The 25,664-nt window shown below is 42.8% G+C and overlaps 1 protein-coding gene and 1 pseudogene across 1 annotated transcript in view; one reads left to right on the forward strand and one right to left on the reverse strand.

The window, feature by feature from the left end:
• TPD52 (tumor protein D52) overlaps window positions 1–6,283 on the reverse strand; it is a 98,504-nt gene extending 92,221 nt beyond the window's left edge. The window contains exon 1 of the mRNA XM_040626184.1: window positions 6,069–6,283. Within this exon, the coding sequence (XP_040482118.1) occupies window positions 6,069–6,087 (19 nt within the window). The 5' untranslated portion in view covers window positions 6,088–6,283. The remainder of the gene's footprint in view (window positions 1–6,068) is intronic.
• Window positions 6,284–11,466: 5,183 nt separating this feature from the next.
• On the forward strand, window positions 11,467–11,856 carry LOC103661368 (annotated as a pseudogene).
• Window positions 11,857–25,664: the final 13,808 nt, after the last annotated feature.

The following is a 25,664-nucleotide window of genomic DNA, read 5'->3' on the forward strand; positions in this document are numbered from 1 at the left end:
GGGGGGGGGGTTAAGAGTCATACCTGATACTTTTTATCAAAATAAACTCCAGATGGATGAAAGATTTAAACGTGAAAAACAAAACCATAAAAACAGAAACTCAGAGTGAGGATGGCATTTCTAAGAATGATACAAAAGCTAGAAGCTAAAAAACGAAAACAGCCATCAATTAGTATTTCTACTTGGAAAAAAAAATCACTACCAAGTCAAAAGAGTAAAGACAAACAAGGAAAAAAAAATACATTAGCAATTCATGTCGTGGACAGAGGGCTACATTCTGCAAATCGAGGGGAAAAAAGAACAAAACAGAAACTGGGCAAACTATATGATCTGACATTTCACAGAAAATGAAATACAGATCTTAAACTTACCAAACCACCTTCATATTACAATATATATATAATAAAACATATGCTAAGAAACCCCTCTTCCCGTATAGGACAAGCAGAGATGAGAAAGTGTGACAACACCTAGGCCAATGATGGAGGGAAGCAGATGCCCACACACTGCTGGGGGAGTCGAACTGGCATCACTTCTACCCAGCAGGATTTTGCACTATCCAAACTGAACAGTCATATTCTTCTAAGAATCCTTCCTACAGACATACTGGCACATTTATCGAATGACTTGCATACAAATTCATTTGCGGCAGATTTGTTTTAAAAGCAACATATCAGGGGAAACCTACATGGCCATCAATAGGGAACAAGTCAAATATCACCAATTATGATACATAACACGGTACACCTACAGACAGTCATTAAAATGAAGCAGCTCTATATAACACTATGCTGAATAATCTCTAAAACATATATTGTATTTAAATGGAGAAGTCAGAGGCTAAACGATTTGTATGCTACAGTTAATATATATACCCACATACACATATATTCAAATATAAGTGTATGGATACCTACATGCATAGAATCTCTCTGGATGGAAAGAGAAGAAACTGCTACAAGGGCAGCCTTGCTATCCTCGGGAAATAACCCCTCCCCCAACTGAGACAGGAACTGGAGGAAGATTTACATTCTGCAACTTTTTAGTCCGTTTGAATTTTAAGCATATGCATTAATTACCTGGTCACAGTAGTCAAAATGATGTTAGAAAAGTATATTTTTAAAATATATTGAGCTTTTTTTTTTTTTTTCTCAAAAGGAGTTCTAACAGGACGCCTAGGCGTTCAGTCGCTCAGTGGGTTAAGCTTCTGCCTTCAGCTCAGGTCAGGATCCCAGAGTCCCAGGATTGAGCCCCACACTGGGCTCCCTGCTCAGCAGGGAATCTCCTTCTCCCGCGCTCTCTCACTCTCTGACAAACAAACAAATAAAATCTTTTTTAAAAAAAAGGGGGAGTTATAAGGGGTGTCTGGCTGGCTCAATCAGAAGAGCACGTGACTCTTGATCTTGGGGTCGTGAGTTTGAGCCCCATGTAGGGTACAGAGATCACTTAAATATATTTAAAAGCTTAAAAAAATTTTAAAAAGGAGTTATAAAATGAAATATTCAATAAGAAATTATTTTGTGACTTGTTTAAAAGGATAGACAGATGTATGGATGCATATAAACCAATATGCTAATAATGATTTTTCAAAGTAGGATTACAGGTGATTTTTTCTTTTTCTCTGTATTTTCTGATTTTTCTAAAATGAAAAATGATTCACAGCTACCAAAATGTATTTTTAATTTAAACATTTTTTTAACTTCAACTAAACACTAAATCATTTGATCCCTTGGATATTTTTCTAATAAAAATATATTGCTAAGATTATGGTTTCTGTACCATATGCAAATAAAATCTGGGAAAGACTTTGCATCAGACAACAATTAAAACAGAAATAATGAACCCCGCCTACAACAAAAGGATTAGAAGCACAGAAATTCATGGGATTTTGCTGTTCTTTTTGGTTTCACACTGGGAGTATATCTGCTTTTATTGTGTGCATAGATTATTCCATTTTGAGATCCTGCTGAGAGATCACAACCCCTCCTACCACTCAGCTTGTGCCCTAGAGACCGGGCAGGGCGCTGCATAAAATAAATGCAGGACGTGAATTCCAACGACAAAGACATCAGCACGGTACCGAAAGCGGGACTTGGCTAAAGAAACCGAGAACTGGGGTGGGTCAGTTCCTGACATCTGTGAGCAGACCCTCCATAGCTTTATCCGTTCGTCTCTACATTTGTTTTACTTTTAAAGAAGTGACCTCTCACCACTCTATTATTTCAAAGGCATAATTACAATGCTGAAATTACAGAGACCTATCATTGTGTTACTTTTCTTGCAGCCTTCTCCTCTCCCAGGTTGTTGGCTGCAGCAGCCTTCCCTCTCTCCCTGAAAAAAAAAAGCTTTGGGGTGTGTGTGTGTGTGTGTGTGTGTGTGTGTGTGTTGTGTGTGAATTCAAACACAGATAAAATGCACTAATGGTTAAGGTGACTGCCACTTCAATATAGTGCTAAACTACAGGTTATTGCTAACATAAGACACTACTCAAGTATAAACATTTATTTGCACCCTAAAAGGCAGCCAGGAGGGGTTTTTTTACACATGTATGCTCTGGTTAGCATGCCACACTACACTTTCAAAGTAGGAAGCGCCACACACGGTCCATGTGCTATGCTTCTGGTGAGAAACTCGTGAGAGGTACTATGCACTTTATGGTATGTTTTTCTTTATTTGTTTAAGGTGTTTTAAATCAATTGTGTGGACTGAGCTCCCAATATAAGCAGAATATCATGTACAAAGTCTGGGTACAGGGGAAGGTGGGGAAAACAGAAGAATCTGAGCCAGATACTGAAGAGTATTAGAATACAGCTTATAAAACACAAGGAAAACTGTTCTAAAACTTTATAGCTCCATTAAATAAAAACAGTAGCAAAGAACAGACTTTGACGACTTCATATAAGGAAGGTGCAAGGACACATTTTCAATAAAGAAACACAGTTAAGACAAGAAGTAAGGTATTTAATTTTACATCTAGAGTTTATGGGGTTTTTGGGGGGGGGACAGACAAATGCAACTCCATGCATACTAAAAAGTAAGTTAGATAAATCCTAAAATGTCCCTGTGTGGCTTTAAGTACTTTACAAAAATCACAATTCAAGAGACAATCACAGAGTTTCATAAACTTTCTTTCAGCCAACATTGTTTGGTAGTGAACATGCAGGTTTACAATCCCGAATTCCTCTTCCTTTAAGCCAGAAGTCTCACTATGGATTTGATGAAGCCTGAGCCATCCACTCTGCTAGCTCAAAGACCTTCCACGTAAACTTACCCTCCCAGTCCAACACAGCCTTATTAACAACTTTCTCTGCCTAACCACAGAGTTCTGCTCCTTTAAAATATGAGGGGAAAAAGAACGGGAGTAAGTGGGAACCAAGGAAGGGCATCAGAGGTTCCAACAGCCGGAAGGTGCTCGTGGTCACTTTTCCTTTCCATCCTTGGCAGTCCACAAACACTTCTGAGCACCTACTCTGTGCCATGGGAACATATAGGTGAAAATGCAAAAGAGATAGGCAGATGGAACCAGAAGCAGAAGGAAAGGCCACGTGGTTGCAACACAGCAAAGCTGAGTGAGCCAGCTGACCTTCCCAAGGCCGGTGACTCATCTTTCATTCTGAGCTGAGTGTCCAGACTCCCCACTTGACGAGGATGGATTTCCCTTGCCCTCGAGGAATAACAATTAAAAACAAGAACTAACACGACTACCCGAGGAAAACATCTGAAAGTTAGAAACAGAAAGACTCCTCTTATAAGCCAAAGAACTTACAAAATATGTCTTAGACACACGCATGAAAAACTAGTCCTACAAAAACCACACAAGGTGCCATCAGCACTGATGACTGTGATTCTCACCAGCCAAACTAGAACTAGAACACCAACTCTAATAAAATTAGTCACTCCATTCACCTAGTCAAACAGCTATTTACTCTAGTTTGTCAAGTACCAACCACAGCTACTCTAACATCACCATCGTGTTAAATATGACAATGTAAGGCAGATGCAAATATGCATGCTCACGTTTGACAGCCCGGACACCCTCACTGCAAGACAGACAGAATAATACCGCATTACATGGTGGCTCCTAGGCCTTCTCCTAACAATACATGTAAGATCTGAGATAAGCCTTCTGACTCAAACATTTAAATATCTACATGTTCAAATCACCATGTTACCCAACCATGGACAAAGATGAAGTACATGCTTCTAACCTCAATAAGCTTAAAATCTAAACAACATGGGTGTGTATATAATATATATAGGATACATTATTTATTGTACATATATACATATATAATATAAATTACATATTGTATATAATGTTTACAGTATAAGCACTCATATGTTAAGTGTGAGATCAATTTGAGGGGTGGGGAGAAAGGAAGGGTTGAAAGGTTCCAAAGATCCCTACAACTTATCAAAAGTAAAATAAAAATAATGGGCGCCTGGGTGGCTCAGTCCATTAAACATCTGCCTTCAGCTCAGGGCCTGATCCCAGAGTACTGGGATCGAGCCCCACATGGGGCTCCAGGCTCCACTGGGAGCCTGCTTCTTCCTCTCCCGCTCCCCCTGGTTATGTTCCCTCTCTCGCTGGCTATCTCTCTCTCTGTCAAATAAATAAATAAAACCTTAAAAAAAAAATAATATGTATGGAATATGGTTTCATTTACATAAAAAGTATACATAAAGCTAAATGCAAAAAGTAATAAGCAAAAATGAAAACTGTTGTGTTTGAACTCAAAATAAAAGCAATTCGTATCCCCACTTCCTACAATTTACCTTAATATTGTTACTTTTTTTTTTTTTTATCATTTATGTATCTTTTAAAAGGCGTGCCACGCGGGGGCCTGGGTGCTCAGTCGATTAAGCATCCGCCTTGGGAGCAGGTCATGATCCCAGCGTCCTGGGATGGAGCTCCGAGCCGAGCCCAGCCCAGCATAGGGCTCCCTGTTCAGCGGGAGTGTGCTTCTCCCTCTTCCTCTACCCCTCCCCGCCCCCGCTCGTGTGCGCGCCCTCTCTCTCTCTAATAAATAAAATCTTTAAAAAAATAAAAATAAAAAGCGTGCCACGCACCTGTATTACAGTTACTGGTTTATTGTCACAAAGATGAAGCAATATTTAAATATTTAATATTTAAATCTTTAAGCCATGCCCTTGTTTACATCTCTCTTAATAATTCTAGGGGAGACAATTTCACTTGAGATACTGTTTTCAGAAACAAGTGCATCCAAAGCAGTAGTAATGAGACTATGGGGTTTCATCTTGATGAGTAAAAGACGCCCCTTACTATGAAAAGCTCCCTTCCCCCAAAATAAACCCATAGACACCAGGACATAATTTAGGGACACCTCTCATATTACATATATACGTTCAAAACCATCGCCATAGGATGAGACACCACCAAGAATTCTAACCACGTTAACAAGAAGAGGGCAGAAAAGTCTCAATATTAGGGGTGGGGGGACGGAGTCATGTTCCCATCCTGAACGGAGAAACGACCCACTGTCGTCAGTTCCTCAGTCTCCACCAGTTACAAGAGCTAGCTGTACAGTATTCCCTTCTGGCTGCCTTCTACCCAAAGCGCATCACGGTCCGCAGCCCCGGCTCCGCGAGCCTGCCGCCAACCCCTTCGCCGCCACCCAGAACCTTCTTTCCTTCTCTCCCTCCCCACCCCCGTCTCTGTCTCTCTCCCTCTGTCTCTCTGTCTCTGTCTGCATCTCTCTCTCTCTCTCTCTCTCTCTCTCTCTCACACACACACACACACACACACACACACACACACACACACACACACACACACACACACACACTCTGTCTCGGGCGCGCGCGCGCACGCGGCCCCATCAGCCCGCTCCGCCCGCCGGAGCCGCTCCCTGCGGCTCGGCCCCACCAGGATGCCAGAGCCCGATACGGAAGATGCAACTTGAAGAAGGCTCGGCTCCCGCTCGGCCGCCGGCCTGGGACGCCGTGCACCTGCTCGGGCGCCGGGCCGCGCGCAGCCCAGCGCCGCGTCCGACCCCGCGCCCTCGCCCATCCCGGAGACGCCGCGCCGGCCGTCCCCGCGCCCTCACCTTGCTCGCCGCGGTCCATGTCTCCCGCCCGCCGCCTCGCGTCCTCTGCGCCTGCCTCCGCCGCCTGCAGCCCGTCCCGCTCGGATCGCACGCCCGCCCGCCGCTCCGCACCGCGCCGCGCTCCTCCTCGCCTCCGCCCGCGACTCCCGCGAAGTCCCCTCCCCCGGAGGCGTCGGGCGCGGCGGCGCCGCCCGCCCTCGGCGGGGAGCGCTTTCCCGGGGCGTCACCCAACCACCTGACCCGGCCGACCTGTGCGCTGGGCCACGTCGGCGCGGCGGGCGGTGCCCGGCCAGGAGGGCTGGGCCGGCCGGCTCGCCGCGGGAGGAACTCCGCCGCCGGGAGCGAAGAGCCGGGTGGCGAGGAGGTGGAATCAAGCATGGAGGCTGCGTGGGGACGGCTCGCGGACCCGGCTGGCGTTGGCGTCCCACCCTCAAGTTATTTATAATATCAAAAGTTTCCTCTGAGGCATTGCAGATGCCCTTTCTCTGCCTCCGCGAGCACCTGCTCTTGTGTACTCACTGAGTAGAAAACACAGGAAGGTTCCTTAGAAATGCCAATGGCTCTTTTCCTACTGCCCAAACAACATCCTCTGATAGCTTCAATAACGAGCAAAACAAGCAAAGGGGGAAATTACAAAGAATCTCTTTTCACAGACAGTGCGGGTTTTTTTCGGTGACAAATCAGGAATGTATTTTGAGGCTTAAGAGTCACTGATCGACAGACAGTTCGAAGTTCCTGTAATAATACAGTTATTTATTATGATCAGCCCTCTATTTTCAGAGTGGTTTTTGCATTGCCTCATTTTCCATGAAGCCACTTTGAATATGTCCTTCTGAGGTGGTACCTCAATTTCATAAGCCGTCGGTCTGCGAGTGGAGGCAACCTTCCATTTGTGTTACGTACCTGGAAACTCTGGCTTGACCTTCATCTCAGCATAGCATATGGTACTCCGCACACACTAGGCTTTTATTAATATGCTTTAAAATTATCCGTAGTTACCCGAGGCGACTCCACGTTTCCTGCATGCCATTGCACTGTAAGTCAAGGGCAGCTCCTTCCTGCCTGGTAGTTTATAAGCTAGAGAAGGTCAAGGATCATTTCGGTCATCTTCTCATCCCTTTAATTATACCATGCATTTAATAAACATTTTAAGCACAGCTTTCAGGTTTAAATTTTAAAACAAGGTATATTGTATGTACTAACAATCTAGTGTTTGTAACAAAGAGGTGCAATAATAGGCTTTTTTTTTTAAATGATTTTTAAAATGTAACAGTAAGGTGAATTTTGGCTTTGGCAGAAAATTCTATAATGTGGTAAAGAATTTTTAACTAACTGCTGTTTAGATCTATTGCACAGAGATAAAAATCTGGAGAGATAATGTCTCAACGTAGAGACTAAGCTGTAGACACATAAATGGCACTTGAAAACTGTGTTGGTTGAAAATAGTATTTATTCATTTGTATCTATTTAATTTGCTAGATGACTTTAATTGTATGTTGGAAGGAAAAAATACCTTGGTTGTTTTGTTTTTTTGTTTTGTTTTTTTTTTTGAAGAATTTATATGCTTGCTCACATCTGTGGCAGAGATGGCTAATAGCCTAACCAATGTTCAGTTTTCCCATTTTCCTTCCTAAAAGAACCCAGATATTGTTTGGGGTAGCAACGTGTCCAGCTGAAACACTGGTCACTTCAGGCTCCCTTGCAGCTGGTCATGGCGCTCTGACACATTAGTGACCAATGAGATATGAGCAAAGTGTGCTAGCTGGAACCTTCAAGAAATCACTTTAAAAGAAGACAGGCTTGTCTGCTTTTGCTCTTCACCCTCCCTAGAAGGGCAGCAGCCATCTTGCAAGCATGAGGAAGAACGCCACAAGCAAGGATGGCAGAGTAGAAAGGCAGAAAGAACGTGGGTCTTCAATGGCATGGTGGAGCTGCTTCTTACAGGATTAAAAAAAGTGCCTGACTTTTTAAAGCCATTTTAGTTGATTTCCTGTTACATGGAGCCAAAAGCAATCCTAACTGATGCAATGTGCCATTTACAAATCCCTGTCTGGCCTGTACCAACATAGGTGGGTTCATGCAATCCTGAGCCTTAGGCAAATATTAACTTAATTTTCTCTATGAGATTAAATAAGCACTGTTCGTACCATAAACAACCCAGTACATGATATTTCCACAGAAGCCTGCTTTTCTCTTGTGTCTTCCTTCTACTTAATTTTTTTTTTCCCTGACAAACAGAATCTGCACTTACAACTCACACTGTGTTACGTCTGATATAAACAGAGCTTATGTTTTAGCACTCTGAGGAATCTCTGGAGAAGAGCTAGCCATTCAACAGAGCACCTGGGTGCATTTAGCTGAATCATCCCTTAAAAGGCTCACTCTATACAGAGAAGAGACACTAGATTCACTTTATAGTGTTCTTGTTAATGGTGATGTGAATTTTTTTAAGTTTTTTTTTTCAAATACCCATCCATTGGTAAAATTTATACTTGCCCAAAAGCACATGAATTGAAGCAAATGAATATATTGGAAAGGATAGAAATAGAAGCTCTACATTATAAGTGGAAACTTCTACACTCTGCCCTCATTGTAGCCATTTCCCATCAGATAGCCAGCAGAAAGCCCACAAAATGTATGGGTGGTCAGATGCTCTCTGCAGACCCACTCTTCACACTTGTGGGGCCTGGAGTAAGGGTACAAATGCAGGGCCCTGACTTTCTCTTCCGGCTCTGTCTTTTCATAAAGGGCTCTGTCCTATATCCATGTGGGCCTGGCATGCTTCTCTGTGTGAGAGCTTAGCCACATATCTCTTCTCTATCCACACTTTCCCATCAGCCACCACATGGTCATACCTCTGGACTAGGTTGAACTCAAAAGGACTGTCTTGGGGAAAAGGCCAAAGGCCCTGGAAACATAGGTTTAGGTGGGAGATTTTGAAGCTGCAGGTACACAGTGCATGGTCTATAAACAGGTTGCAGGAGTGGAAGGATATGTCCACTTGGCACCAAGGACTCCTTACCCTGAGCTGAAGCACTGGTGGGCAGTTTCTAAAGCCCAGGGCCCAGTAAGGGAGTCCCCAGTCACTTGGGTCTAGTGTTGCCAGGTAAGATATGGGACACCCCATTCAATTTGAATTTCAGATAAACAGCAAATAATTGTTAGTATAAGTATATCCCCTATAATACTTGTAACATGCTTACAAGTATGTTTTATACTAAATTCTTTATACTAAAAGAAATTATTCATTATTTATCTGAAATTCTTCATGGGGGCCTCTTTTATTTGCCAACTCTCTCAATCCAAAGTGTTCCTAAGGGCAGTTCTGGCTCCCTGATTAGTCATATAACTGAAGGCATATGACACCACAACTTTGAGAAAGGGATCATATTCCAGCAGAAAGACAGACTCTTAATGCTTGAACTGTGCAAGTAAACTAGATACATATACTGGGGGAGGATTCAGAAGCCCAAGAAATAAAAAACAAGTTTTGGAGAAATATTGATTTAATGTCTGGTAATTAATATTTAATTGCTTCAGAAAATATCATGACCATCTTGTCTTCTCAGCCATGTAAAAGACTGACTGTGATTATGAAATAAACATCTTTTAAAATGTGTAAAAATGGGTATTGGCAGGAAAGAGTGCTTCATACTAATGGAAGGTAAACGTGTAAATCCCTGAATGGTAATAGAAAGTGATCTCACTTTATTGATTTGGGCTATGTTAAGAAAAGCCATAGACCACTTACTCTTCCTTATTTTTTTAAAGCCGTTTCGAATTCTGTGTGTTTATCGAATTACATCATGGGAGCTGGGTGGTGAGGGAAGCACGGGGGGCCACAGCCCTTTTTGCCCTGGACTGTCCACCATCACTGTTCTCAAATATGTTCATCTATCCTTTAGACTATTGTACGGTATAAACTGTATCAATGATATCTAGGTTTAATAACGAAGTGACTAGCAACGTTCACACATTTTTCATCTGGCCTCTGACTCAGTGACTCACAGGCCATTTCCCCCCTGCAAGAATGGTTAGTTTTCCAGAGCACCAGTGCCCCTCTTGGAGAAATGATGTAGGCTAGAATGGCAAGTGCCCAAGGTCAGGGCCGAGGAACCAAAGTCTGTGTCACTGTCACCAAAAACACAACTCTGCAAGGCCAGATACCACTCAGAACACCTGAGTGGATGTAGCTGAACTCTCACTTAAAAGTAATCACTTAAAACCATCACCATTCTGGGCTTCTCAGGCTCACTAGTCACACCTCTAAAATTAGGAGGCACACATTGGGAGAAAGATGGCACAGGGCACACATTCGTTGACTTCAAAATTTTATTTTTTTGAGATATAATTTACCTACCATAAAGTTCACCCTTTTAAAGTACATAATTCAGTGGTGTGAATAAACATTCATTCATCCTTACTTCCTCCCCATGCTACTAAAATTACAATAAAGGGATAAATCCATAAGGACCAAGAGGATTTGAGAGATTACATAATGATAATTGATATTACAGATCTGAGAAAGCTGGTTGCTAAGCTAGCAGTGGGGAAAGCCAGGAAGAACCTAATTCCACCTCAGAGCTTCCAAACCCACAGGACTTGGCACCAGGTATCTGTGGGTATAATAAGCAAAGTTCAAACCGGGAAGATTGGTTGAAAGTCTACCTAAAAAGGAATTAGGTAGGTCAATTCCCTCCCCAGCTCTGCTCTATAATTCGTTAGCTGTTCACGTCATGAATGGTAAGGTTTCCTACCTTCCCCTTCCTTGGTTCCCAGAATGTGGACAGCCAGGCCTATAAGAGCAGGAATACCTAGAAAGCAGGGGATTGAAAGATCCATCTCCCAAGAACTTGACCAACCCAAGAAAAACAAAACAAAACTAAAATGTTGATACTGAGTAAGCCAGATCACCTTACCCTCAAACCCAGGACCTACAAGTCTTGTGGAACCCGGGGAGACCAATCAGCTGCTTAATGCCCATAGCAGGCAGCCCCAAACCAACAGATAATTTCACAATGGAAGATAGGGACCAAAATAAACACACAAAAAAGCAACTTACGAGAAACAAACTACACAGGGAAAAGAAAACAAACATTTTTTTTAAACTATCATTATTACATTCAGAGAGAGCAGTAAAGATGTCCCAAACATGAAACAAAAATCTGCTATACAAAAAAGAACAGGGGTGCCTGGGTGGCTCAGTTGGTTAAGTGTCTGCCTTCGGCTCAGGTCATGATCCCAGGGTCCCGGTATCGAGCCCCACGTTGGGCTCCCTGCTCACTGGGGAGCCTGCTTCTCCCTCTCCCCCCTCATTTGTGCTCCCTCTAGCTATCTGTCTCTCTCTCAAATAAATAAATAAAATACTGCCCCGGCTTCTTGAAGCTCAGCCGCCATCATGAACGACACAGTAACTATCACCAACAGACTACTTCGGCGGAAACAGATGGTCATTGGTGCCCTTCACCCTGGAAAGGCAACAGTACCTAAGACAGAAATTCGGGAAAAACTAGCCAAAATGTACAAGACCACACCAGATGTCATATTTGTATTTGGATTCAGAACCCATTTTGGTGGTGGCAAGACAACTGGCTTTGGCATGACTTATGATTCCTTGGATTATGCAAAGAAAAATGAACCCAAACATAGACTTGCAAGACACGGCCTGTATGAGAAGAAAAAGACGTCAAGAAAACAGTGAAAGGAACGCAAGAACAGAATAAAGAAAGTCAGGGGGGCTGCAAAAGCCGGTGCTGGTGCTGGCAAAAAGTGAGCTGGAGATTGGACAACAGTAGGAGTGGCTTTATCTGTGGTGATTGTGCAGATTTTTCATGAGAGGATTAATAAACTAAGAACGTTAATAAATAATTAATTAATTAAAATCTTTAAAAAAAGGAACCAAGAGTTCTTGGAAATTAAATATATTATAGTGGACATTGAAACTCCTGTGCTAGGCAGAGTCAGGGTTCTCAAAGATGTCTACGTCCTAAACCTAAACAAAAGCTTGGGATTAAGGTTAGGGATTTTGAGATGGGGAGATTATCCTGGATTATTAGGTGGGGCCAATCTAGTTACATGAGCTCTTAAAAGCTGGGAACTTTTCCGGCAGGGGACTGAGAGATGCCAGATAGAAGGAGAGGCAGGAGAGATTAGAAGCATGGGAAAGACTCCACTCACTGCTGCTGGCTTTGAAGATGAAGGAAAGAGGCCATGAACCACGAAATGTGGGTAGCATCTAGAAGCTGGGAAAGCCCTTAACTGACAGCCATCCAGAAAATACAGACCTCAGCTCTATGACCTCATGAAACTGAACTCTGCCAACAACCTGAATAAGCAAAGAAAGATTCTTCCCAAGATCTCCAGAAAGGAAGGTAGCCCTCCAGATACCTTGACTTTAGTTCGGTAAGACTCATGTTAGGCTTCTGATCATCATAAATGTAAGATGATACATTTGTGTTAAGTCACTCCATGGAGTATAAAGTCAAGTGAATTTCCTAGAAAGTAGAACAAAAAATAAACAGCTGGAAAATAAAGGAGAAAATACAAGAAAATTAGAAATTGGATTCCAGCAATCCAAAATCCCCCCCCCAAAAAAAGAAAAAAAAGAGCTCAAGAGAGAGAGGGAGGAAACAGAAGGAAATCACCAGGAAAATAGGAATTTCTCCAAGCGGAAGGACATGATTTTCTGATCTGAAAAGCTCACTGAGGACCCAGAACATGGCACGTATTTATGAAACACAGAACACTGAAGACAAAGATCCTACAATTTCCAGAGACGAAAAAAATTGGGTCACACTTTAAGTAAAAGGAATAAGGATGATTTTTTACTTCTAAACAAGACTAGAGGACAATGAAGCCTTACCTTTCATTTACTGAAGACTCCCTGCTTCTGTGAACAACCAGGGCAATGTTTCCAACAAATCCAAGGGAATTGTATAAATAAAAAAGACTGTAAGAAGCATATCAACAACTCTGGCAAAAGTTAATAATCATATCACCTCTGTCCTTGATGCAATACACATCAGTCACAACTGTTTGGCACAAGTGGAGAGAGACAATAGTATAACTCTCGATTCGCTGTTGTGTAGGCATGGGGCCATTTGTACCATCGTTAATACTTCTTGCTGCACTTGGCTCAATAAAGCAGGCAAGATACATAGGCGCTGCACCCTGTGAAGGAATAAAGCTACTTGGCTTTCTAAGATTGATCCTCAAGGCCTATGAGATTTGTTCTCGTGTCCTGAGTCGGGCAACTGGGGTTCCTGGTATTGAAGCATCTTACAAGTAGCAATAACTGTTCTTGTTTTTGTCAGAGTGGTCATGATATGAATTTGCCATATTTTCTGTGTTTTAAATGCATCTTCTTAGTCACTCTCTTGCTAGATATCTCTCAATACACTTGGCTATGGACACAACTGGACAATTCTCTCCTGGAGATGGGGTAAAGATCTGGATCTCAAGCATTCCCTGAGTTGGCTAACGTCTCAAAAGTGAGGGAATGACCAAAAGAGGGGCCTGAGAGACTGAGTATAGAAATGGATGATGGTAGATGACATATGACAATAGAACTCTGAATCACAACCAGTTCAGGAAGCCAAATCACAACCTCTAAAGCAAACAACACAAGAACAGTCAGGATTTGGTCAATGACTGCCAGCTTCCCTATTTTTTTTGTCACTGCTTCCAATGCAGTACCAACCAGAGAAAGCCAAATATGCTGACCATATCAATCATGTGATGGAAATCTTTCAAATGACTGCACACGGCTTTCAATGTTTAAACCCTACTTCTTAGCATATCTTGTAGGTTTCCGCTGTATTCATCACTTCTCTTCTAATTGCAAGTGATAGAAACCCAACTTGAGGGGTGCCTGGGTGGCTCAGTAGGTTGGGCTCCTGACTCTTGATTTAGGCTCAGATTGTGATCTCAGGGTTGTGAGATGGAGCCCTATGTCGGGCTCCCCGCTCAGAGAGGGGTCTGCTTGGGGTTCTTTCCCTCTCCCTCTCCTCCTTCTTGCTCTCTCTCTCTCTAGAATAAATAAATAAATCTGAAGAAGAAAGAAAGAAGGAAAGAAAGAAAGAAAGAAAGAAAGAAAGAAAGAAAGAAAGAAAGAAGAAAGAAACCCTACTCGAGCTAGTTTAAGTAAAAAAGGTAATTATGGGTTCACATAACTAGAAATAATAGGAATGAAGTAGAATTTGGGTATAATTGAGTCCCGATTAAGCTAATGAGTTTTGGGCATGGTTCAAGGAAGGGAAAAGAAGCCAATGTGATCTTCTGGCTAGGACCCTTTGGGCTACTCAATGTACTGCTGTGTTTTCCAGTGACGCTGTGTAAGCGGTATGGATATTTCACCTGCCTGTACTATGAATGATCTCAAAGGTCAGAGGAGATTATCTTGGTAGAGAAAAGTCAGACATACTAGTTCCCTTGGAACCCCACAACCCTAATAACAACCTTCTGCTGTACATCTCTTTGATGATTTCCCCAGTGGCAGCCTTTAACAAAAGGAGCCAGCCTCTTTGTGAAGATACCCCTTTGGTCTTGGAATTGTTGCCCCTCTGACTTGAAGCAACTGGAAGCAATTACTTGGCTCCTATAGAAACTGAATGCCTGACCTATCGAGGCCTTGGGACTCTTCCCCTGATATCTTTCATTTTGAGGAGGGTCAACGTGGACTCAATGACTAACGATGTAGGAAGGACCCAACAAGACTCACTGATGAAATGCAAATGGTGTATTCAGAATGCAGCCAGCCTGGCCTTAGTAGTATCTTGACTTTACACCAAAAAAGTGGTAGCTATCTCTTTGGATTGACACGGCTTAGATCATAGGGTTAATGACCACTTGTTCGAGTACACTGCTCATCATGTCCCCTACATTAGACATGTGGACCAGAATAGGGACATAATGGGTCTCTGAAAGTTTTGAAAAATTTACTTGTAATGAGGAAGGCTGTGCATATATGGGGGTAAGAGATCTATGGGAAATCTCTGTACCTTCTTCTCAATTTTGCTATGAACCTAGAACTGCTTTAAAAAACAAAATACTCGTGTCCTTCTTGCATCTGCCCTTTCCGGATGAGAGGTCTAAATACAAGCAGAGGATGATTTAATAAAGGCAAATTTGTAGCTACTAGAATGGAGCACATTGATTTTTTGGCAGTGGAGGGAACATCTTAAGATCCAAGGGGCATAGGAGAGAAAGGACATTAATGGTCTTTATGTTTCAGAACTGAAGCCTTCCTGACAAAACCACTCCCAAACTTTTGCAGGTGTCATAAATATAACTGTTGAGTCTAACATCCTCCCCCAGACAGCTCTGACCACTATCCGGGCACCCTTTAATCCTGTCAAGAAGTCTGTTGGAAACAGCAGAGGATGGCTTCAGTTTCTATACCTCCAGGCAAGAAAGCCCTGTCAACACCTCTGGGTGTCTCTTCCTCACTCCCACTTCTAGAGTCATCACTCCGTCATTCAGTGGGGCAGAAGAATGCCGCTCAACTGGTCGTATGAACAAACTGAACAGGCTGGACTGACTGCTCTTGGGCAGTCCCTCCAAAAATAATGCCTAGATTGAACTGAACTGGGAACCCCAAAACCCATCAGACAGTTGGGAAGCCACCCTGGCTGCCCTGTCAGCCTGTGCTCCTTGACTGGTGTTGGTCCCACTTAGGGGTCTCAACAATTATACACAAAACTTTCAGGGCGCCTGGGTGGCTTAGTTGGTTAAGCATCTGCCTTCGGCTCAGGTCATGATCCCAGGGTCTTGGGATCAAGTTCCACATTGGGGTCCTTGCTCAGCAGGGAGCTTGCTTCTCCATCTCCCTCTGCCCCTCCCCCCTGCTCATGGTCTCTCTCATGCATGTGTGCTCTCTCTCTCAAATGAATGAATAAAATCTTAAAAAAAAATAAAGTAAAAAAAAAATTATACACAACAGTTTCTTTCCAGGAACACCCTGTGTGCCCCTGGGACTGTGCTTCCTATATGGAAACTAGGGGTTAACTTGCCACTCTCCAAAAAAACTTATTGACTTGCATATTAACCATAAGAGACCTGTAAGTATGTAAGGAAACACCATACGTAGATCATGTATCCCTCAGACAACAGCAGAGATCTCTCCAGAATAAGGCTTTGTAACTTCAGGAAAATTTCCAGAGGGTTAACTGACTTATTACTGATGCGGTCTCTACAATGCAAGTCAACCAACTAGAAAAGGTGATTCAAAGTTTGTCCTTGACTCTGGCTGAGGTGATCACTGACACCAGCTTGACCCCTGGAAGCATTCAGGTTATCTTCCGTTCAATGGCCAGGGTTGTCACTATTGAACCGCCCTAGATGTCTTCTCTACAGATCAAGGCAGAGTCTGTGTGCTGTCTAGTACTGTACCTGTATTAATACCTCAGGCCAAGTGGAAAAATCAATACAGAAACTAAAGGAGAAAGCCATAAAGCTATGTAGGATACCCCCTGATGGCCTTTGGAATTTGTTCAGCTAGTCGAATCCAGGATCCTAGGGGTATGAGTGTGGTCAATACTGCAGACTGGCCCCATTCTGCTGCATGGAATGCTGTGGACTGCAGCCTTAATTAAATGCTGTGTGAGGTAGATTAAAGGGATTCAGGGGCACCTGGCTGGCTCAGTCAGTAGAACGTGTGACTCTTGATCTCGGGGTTATAAGTTCGAGCCCCATGATGGGTGTGGAAATTACTTAAAACTAAAATCTTCATTGGGGCACCTGGGTGGCTCGGTCGGTTAGGCTTCTGACTCTTGATTTTCGCTCAGGTCATGATCTCAGCGTCGTGAGATTGAGCCCTGACTCAGGCTCCGTGGTAGGCCCAGGGTCAGGCTCTGTGTCAGGCTCCATGCTTAGTGGGGAGTCTGCTTCTTCCTTCTCCCTGTCCCTCTGCCCCTCCCCCTACTTGCACTCTCTCTCTAAAATAAATAAACAAATAAGTAAATAAAACCTTCTAAATAAATAAATAAAAACAAAGAAACGAATGGCTTCAGCCCTCACCTCTGTAAGTGAGATTAATCAGAGCGGCTGACAGAGTCATCGGAAACTTCTCGGTGAGTCTCTCATGTTTCTGCACATCTTGTTCCACACTGTCCTGTCAAAGATGATTGTATAGTGAGCCCTCCTGGAAGACAGAGAGTTTTTCCTCTGAAGCAAAGGGCAGGTTTGCTTACAGCCTTGTAAGATAGATAGTGTTTCCTTGAAGGCAAAAGTCGGGCAAGGTTACCCCCATATAAGATATGGGTGCCCCGAACTCAGGTTCCTCTCCCTGTAATGCCTCCCACTGTCCATGCGGGACTCTGATGTCATCCGGTGGGAATCCAGACTCAGGCTGCTGCCACTGCTGAAAAAAAGTAAATGTCAGTGCTGTGACTACTGTTAGTCTGAGAATAATAAAGCCCTTGGTCTCTGATCCAGGAATATTGTAAGACCGGCCACGAAACTGTGGCGGGCTAATCTGCTGGCTTGTAAGCAGGAGAAAGTCTCATAGCCTTCACAGTTCTTACTACCATATTATCTAAATTCTAGATTTCCTTCTCCTGTATTCAATAATGATTCTCAAGGAGATTATCAGTAGTAAGACAGCTATGATGTATCTACTGGACTAGAGGAGCCAGGAGGGCATCCAAGTGGAGGTGACCAACGAAGAGTTGGATATGGTGGTACTTGGTGTATGAGTGATCTTCACGGCATAGACTTGGTAACGGTTGCCCTGAAGAGCACGAAACGTACGCGGTGTGCCTGAGCCAGCTCACATCTACTCACAAAAGCCGATTTTGTCCATATCTTCCTAACTCCGTGTTCAGGGACTTCACCTTGGTAGCTTGAAGTTGGCCATATGAGAGTATTAATGCCATGGAAATGAGCAAATGCTACAAATCAAAGCTTTCCCTCCCACTCCTGCGAGAGCTAGTTATCAGCACGCCACAGACTATGGGGTAGATGGTAAACAATGGAGGGCAGGTTCCTTAATCTATGTTCTTCTTCTGTGAAGTGTGGAGAATAATTTGCCCACGTCATGGGATTGCTTAGGAGGATTGAATGAGGGAAAGCGTGTAGAATAGCATTGGTATATATTGTATTTAATCAAATCTAAAATGCTACCAAATTAAAGATGCAGCCTTAATGATGTCATTCAGCCAAGACAGAAAAAACTGTGCTAATTACGCTACGCTTTCTTACCACATGATTGTAAGACATGTCTCAATTTCAGTAACGGTAAAATGTGAAAAAACTCTGTCTTAGAATGAATGAAACACAGTAGCTTGTTTATAAAATGCTTCACTAATGGTGTATTATGGCTGTGACTAGTTAAAATGTAGGGACACCTGGGTGGCCCCGTCAGTCAAGCCTCCAGCTCTTGGTTTCAGCTCAGGTCATGATCTCAGGGTCGTGGAACCGAGCCTCGCATCGGGCTCCGTGCTCAGAGTGGACTCTGCTCGGGATTCTCTCTCTCCCTCTCCTTCTGCCCCCAACCTCAAATAAGTAAATAAATCTTTAACATAATAAATAAATAAATACATAAAGTGTGTGTATATGTAGTAAAAGATCATCTAATTCTACCATTTTAATCATTAATTTATTCAAAACTCCTAATAATAAAATTGCTGAGAAACCAGGTAGTTTGTATTAATGAATGCACAACATATAAGTAGGAGGGGAGGAGGAGAATGGAAATATGTTTATTTTTCAAAATAAAATAAAACACAACATTTAATTAATTTTGAATTTCAAAATAGTTTTTTCTTAGGATTTTATTTATTTGGGGGGGGTGGGGCAGAGAGAATCTCAAGCTGACTCTGCACTGAATGCAGAACTGGGGCTCGATCTCACGACTCTGCAATCATGACCTGTGCCGAAATCATGAGTCGGAGGCTTAACCGACTGAGCCACCCAGGTGCCCCACAAAATAGTTTTGTTTTTTTTAATGAAGATTCAAAAATAGCAGAAACACTAATGGGACCATACAATACTTACAATCATAAATAAGTGAATGCAAAATTAGGAGTCCTCTGGACAATTTTTCTGCATTTTAGAACAGCATGTAAACTTAGATGAAAATGAGGGGAGTATTAAGTGTATTATTTGACTAATTATGTGCATCCTGAGAAAAGGATAGGGAACTGGTAAATAATTACATAGGAAGGGAATTGTCTAAAGTGTAATTATCTCAAGTCCGTGGGAATGAATTTATATTGTATAAAGAAAAGTTCCTGGAAACAAATGAATCAGGCTACCAAACTTGGAGACAGAAGAGAGACTACTGTGTTTGCACAGGAGAACTTCAAAGAGAAATATTGGTTATTTTCTTTTTACACCATTGCAACTAAAAATAAACTATAAGAGCCTGCCATAATTAAGTGAAGAATTTATAGCTATTACACAGAATACAGAGTTTCAAGCAGACTATAAAAATACAATGACCTTCAGCAAAACTTTACTCCAATTCCCTCTTTGGAAGCTTAGTGTTCAGCATAAGAAGATCTGGCTTTTGACCTCAAAATAACTCCAGAGCTCAGCACACTGTTTCCGGACTCCTTGCCTAAATGCCTGCTTGCCAGCTGACCGCAGCTGAGGCGGTCTGCAGGAAGGAGTTTGCAAATCACTTTTCGGACCGTGATGGGCAGGACACTCCCAAAGACCAGTGTAATGGACATGGCATGACATTCTCAATCAGGAGACATGTTTCTGGTATGTCACTTTGCCTTGGGCAAAGCAGCCTGTCACACTCAGACTTCTTATCAAAAGGAAATAGTAAGACCTGCCTTTTAGGAATCATGAGACTCCTGAAAGAATCTACATGTATTTTTTGTTTATTTTTAATTTTTTATTTTTTTTAAGATTGTATTTATTTATTTGAAGAGAGATAGCAAGAGAGAGCACGAGCAAGGAGGAGAGGAAGAAATAGGCTCCCCACTGAGCAAGGAGCCCGATGCATGACCTGAACCAAAGGCACATGCTCAACTGACTGGCGCTGTTTTCATTTCATCCTCACACAAGGCGACTGACCTCTGTTAGTTTACCGTTATGGTAACAAATAACCAGAACTTCAGTGGCTTAAAGCAACAAAAACGTATTCTCTTACGGTTCTGAGGATCAGAAGTCTCAAGTGGGTCTGCAGGGGCCGCGTTCCTTCTGGAGACTCTAGGGGAGAACCCATGCCCATGCCTTTTCCAGCTTCTAGAGAATACTCACTCTCCTTGGTTCGAGGCCCCCCGCCTCAATCTGACCTTTGCTTCTGCTGTCACTTCTCTCACTTTCCCGCCTCCCTCTTTCCTGTGTAGGGACCCTAGTGACTACATCGCACCCCCTGGATGATCTCCCCCTCTCAAAACCCATGGTCACAACGGCAAAGTCCTGTTTGCTGTGTAAGGTAACATACTCGCAGGTTGCTGGGATTAGGAAGTGGACCTCTTGGAGGATCATCATTCTAGCTACCACACGTGCCTGTTTAACAAGTGAGGGAGCGGAGGCTTCTCTGCTCGCGCTTCATAACCAGAACCCAGGTTCTGAATCCTGACAGCAACCTCCACCTCGACTGTGTACCCAGAAGCAACGTGGCCATTGGGTAAGAGCAGGTGTCTCATTTTAGGTGGGGTTATGACAGTGGCTGCAGTGACAACATTTGACAAATAAGGATCAGACGTGAGTTTATTTTGTGCATTGTCCTGAGCCCAGAAGCCATATTTATTATCTACCATCTCACTGATCAGCTTCAAGAAAAATTTAGTATGGGGCATCTGGGTGACTCAGTCAGTTAAGCATCTGCCTTCGGCTCAGGTCATGCTCCCAGGGTCCTGGGATCGAGCCCCGCATCGGGCTCCCTGCTCCGCGGAGAGTCTGCTTCTCCCTTTCCCCCTGTGCGTGCTCTTCCGCGCACTCTCTCTCAAATAAATAAAATCTTAAAATAAAAGAAAAGAAAAATGTAGTACCTAGCTGGCATTGTACCATTTGTTACAGAGAATTAAACAGAGCCCAACGCATTTTGTCCCTGAGGGAAGTTCCAAGACCAACAGTATAAAAGCACAAAAGTCTATGTGTCCCACCGAAGCCCGGCGGGGGTTGCTGCCCCCACTGGGAACCATAATTAGCACATTCAGTAATATGGAATTCTTTCGTGAGCCTTGTAATGGAGTTGTTGACTGACTCCAGTTATTCTAGCTTATTTACTACCAGCTCATGAAAACATTGATTGAGGTTGAAACTTTGCTTTAGATTTTTAAAGTTTGGAGGTTCAGCCTACTTACAGGAATTCAAGCAATAATGACTGCGGTGGATACGAGTTCTGCTCAAGCAAGTCATCCAGGTTTTCCTCACGAAAAACTGATGAAAACATTTCCCTAAGATCGGAATTTAGAGGGACACATAAGCAAGTCCCTCAATAATGAGTATGCTAAGTCCTTAAACATTACCTCTTTTCAATGCTTGCTTTTGCTGGATTTTAAAGCAGCGTTCTTTCTGGTGCAAATGCTGATGCTATTTATGTCTTGTGTGGAGGAAACCTGGAGAGGAAAGGAAGAAATACCGGGATTTGAGGTTTCGACGACTGCCGGACCTCAGGAAAAGGAAAGAAGCTGAGAAAGGGAAAGGAAAGAGAAGAGGGAGAAGGACATAGGGAGAAGGGGCTTGGGGGTGGAAAGGAGCAGAAGGAAGTCCCACAGAACAGCAGTCACTGCCACTTTCCGCGGGTGTGAACGATGGGATCACAATTTCAATCCTCTGTTGAACACTTTTGATTTTTTTTTTTCAATTTAGAAGGAGCTAAAATGAGACATTTGTAGGTGATCAGGTCCTAGGGTGGTTTGTCACTGGTCACACAAGGCAACTGACCTCTCAGGCGGCTCTCTGCAACTCAAGTTAGGAAGAGATTATTCTTGGAGACAAAAGACGGGAGGAAGTGAGAGAAGGCGCACGAGAGGAAGAGAGGGAAGAAAAGACTTTGCCTTGCTGGGGCTGCTGGTGAGGTACTGAACTGGCTGAGTGGCCTCCAACCTTCGAGAACAATTTGAACCACCGCTCCCACACCAGTAATGGTGGTTGGTTAGGAATGTTCGGATGGCACGAAGTACATGCAGATGTGGATGGATATGTGTCTCTTTGACCTGGGGCTCCGAAACCATGTGTCACTCAGGGAATCAGGAAACTGAACCCTAGACCAGGGAGAGGAACTGACCCTCCGGAAGCACCATGAGTTCCTGTCAATGCCAGTGCTTGGCAGCACTGCTTCGGGGGGATTTGGAAAAACACCACATCTCAGGGCTGGAAGGGGTCAGGGGAAGCCACGTGTGAAAAAGAGAAAGTACTCTTTCCTGTGCAGGACATAAAATGAGGCCATTATTTGTTTATCCGGTTGAAGCTGAAGCTTCTCTCTCTCTCTCTCTCTTTCTGCTGCTTTTCTTCTCCAGTTTATCCATGCTTATGGCTTTGAAAACAATTCGTGCCCTACTCCAACGCCAACATGACGCTTCTGTGTATATACATCCCGCACTGCAATTCTATATTCATAATTCTGTTAAGGTATTTGTACCTGGTCAAATTTTTGCTTCGCCCTTCATATAATTCAATAGTAATATATTATCTATGGAAAAACAGAGGAGTGACATAACCAACAGCCTTCCTTTGGATGATTACCTTTGCATGTTGCCAGATCTTAAGTGTCCATCTTTCAGTCCTTTCTCTCTAGGACCACAATAAAGTGCTCCAGAAGGATTAGCTAATGGCCCGCTGGCTTCACTTAATTTCCTTTGAGAAGATTTATCTTTATTTACGTCTGTGCCAGTGACCGGATGGCACTTACAGTTTTGCGGAGCCCTCTTCTCTTAGGTACCATTAACGCAATGAGTAAAGAACAAAACGGTATCATTTTTCTCATGTGTCATTGCCAGAAATGAAACATTTGTGAGGTATTTTACAAAGAGAATTTTTTTACCGAGAAAAATCATAAACTATGGAAATGTAATAATCAATACACGCCTTGTAAAGGAAATTTTCTTTTAAAACATTTTTGTTATTCTGTTTGTTGACATGTGGTCAGGAATGGATCTTTTATTTATTTCTCTCTTTAAGATTTTATTTTTTAAGTAATCTCTACGCCCAGCATGGACCTTGAACTCACAACCCCGAGACCAAGAGTCACGCGCTCCACCGACTAAGCCAGCCAGGGGCCCCAGGAATGGATCTTTTAAATTTAAGTATTAACCTAGTCCTCTGAGCTAATTAAAGATTGTGTTGGCCTTTCAGGGAGAATCTTCCATGAGCTCATGTGAGGCATTGAAGATTTGTCTCCTCTGTGTCAGAGAAAGAACCTTTGGTGTGACTCTCCTCCATTCATTGTGCCTTCTCAGGAGGTTTTTCAGGAGAAGTAATTTGTAAGGTAACCACCATTTTGAGGCCTGCAGCGAGCCGGCCCGAACTGCACTACACCCTGTACCTAAGTGACTTGACGCCTCATAGCAATTCTCTGAGGTGAATAATACCCCTACTTTACTTTTATTTTTACTTATTTTTTTAAGATTTTATTTATTTATTTAAGAGAGAGACAGCAGGAGCCAGAGCGAGCAGGAGGTAGGAGCAGAGGGAGAGGGAGAAGCAGGCTCCATGCCGAGCAGGGAGCCTGAGGTGGGACTCGATCCCAGCACCCTGGGATCATGATCATGGGAAGGCAGACGCCCAACCCACTGAGCCACCAGGCGCCCCACCCCTATTTTACTTTCAACTGATACGTTCAGACCCCAGCGGTCTTCCACCGAAAATAAAGCTGTAATTTTAAATGCTCCAGTTACCACACTTTGAACCCCCCTGACTGGGAACAAGAAACGACCTGCATCGCACTGTCCCCGGTACGGGGTGAGTTTCTGGTGAATGTCTTGGCCCTGGAACAGCCCCGGCGCTTCCGCTCCAGCTTCCCTGTAAAGTCACCCACCCAGGCGTGTGCTGTGTCAGTCCCTGCGGGAGTTCCTAGGACTCCATTGCTGCTAGATTATAGTCATCGATTTATTGCCAAATACACGCTCTTAAAATACATGTTGTTTTCTAATTCTGCCTCAGAGTAGTCAGAGCCCATATAAATTCTATCCAACATGATTGTCTTCCTGTGCTCAGGCTGCCATAACAAACATCATAGACTAAGTGGCCTAAACAATAGACATTGATTTCTCACAGTTCTGGAAGCTGAAGGTGCCAGCTCGTTCAGTTCCTTGCTGAGGGCCTCCTTCCGGGTTCATAAGAGGCCATCATCCCACTGATCCTCCTATGGCGTGGAGAGAGAGAAAGAGCAAGCAAGAGAGAGAGCGAGAGCGAGAGCGAGAGAGAGAGAGAGAGAGAGAGAGAGCTGTACCTCTTCTTAAAAGACACAAATCCCATTGTGAGGCTTCACCCGCATGACCTACTGAGCTCCCAGAGGCCCTACTTCTAAGTATCATCGCACTGGAAGTTAGGGCTTCAGCCTACGAATTTTGAGGAGATAGATGCAGTCCAGAACCAAGATGAGTAAAGAAAACTATTTAACAAGAGATGTGTATCTTCCTTCACGTCAGAACTGTATTGTCTTCTACATTCTTACATCTGGGTATATGTTTAAATACCTTAAATATTAGAAAAGTGAATTTGTTCTAGGGCTGATTAAATGCCCTGGTTTCCCCAGTACAGATTTGGTGAGTGCCTGCTGTCCTGGTGGAATTACTAATAACATCCCTTCTCACTCTCTCAAAAGTGTCCTGGTTTGAATAATAAATTATATGGGCATTCTTTTTATTATCAATATTTCAAAATATTTGCAGATTGGAAAGTTTTGACAGTTTTTGAAGCTGGGCGATAGGTATATGAGGATTTATTTAATTTCCATACTAAAAAGTCTTATGTTTATTTATAGTTAAGTTTTTATAGTTATGGTTTAAACAAATATGGAGTATTCATCTATTTTTAAGTTCAGATAATTATATCTCTCTTTCAAATCTAAAAATATCATTAATGGAGCAGTAACTAATAGTTCTCTTTTCCTATATAAAAAATTGAATTCCTGAAGAGTTGTTGTAACTGAAAAGCACGCAAATTGAACTATTATAATTGAAATGTTTTGGAATGAATTAGAAGTATTTGTTGTATTAAAAGATTAGAGGGAATCTTGTCACTTGATAAAGAATCTCTTTATAAAAGGATAATTTTTTCAGAGGGTAGGGGGAGGATAACACACACAAATTTTCTGAAGGAGATGACACTTGAACCGAGGATTATAGGATGAATAAGAAATGGTGATGTGTAGGAAATACCAGCAAACCACGTGCATTAGAGACTTCTAGTAATTTAATGACGAAAAAATGGACATTGAAAGGTTGTTCAGTTTAGGAAGAGCTGACTCTTGAGCATGGAGGTGGACTAGAAATACGACTTTGAGAATTGAATTAGAAGTGAGTTAAGTGGAGACAGCTAGGGGAAATTATCTAAAAGCCAGATCTTTTTTCTTTTTAATTTTATTTTTTATTTCTATTTTTAACATGACTTGCAGAGTCCTAAATATGGCCTCTGTTTTATTTCTTTTTTAATTCCAGTATAGTTAACACACAGTGTTATATTAGTTTCACG

Source organism: Ursus maritimus, unplaced genomic scaffold (assembly GCF_017311325.1).
Source record: "Ursus maritimus isolate PB19 unplaced genomic scaffold, ASM1731132v1 scaffold_9, whole genome shotgun sequence".
NCBI lineage: Eukaryota > Metazoa > Chordata > Mammalia > Carnivora > Ursidae > Ursus > Ursus maritimus.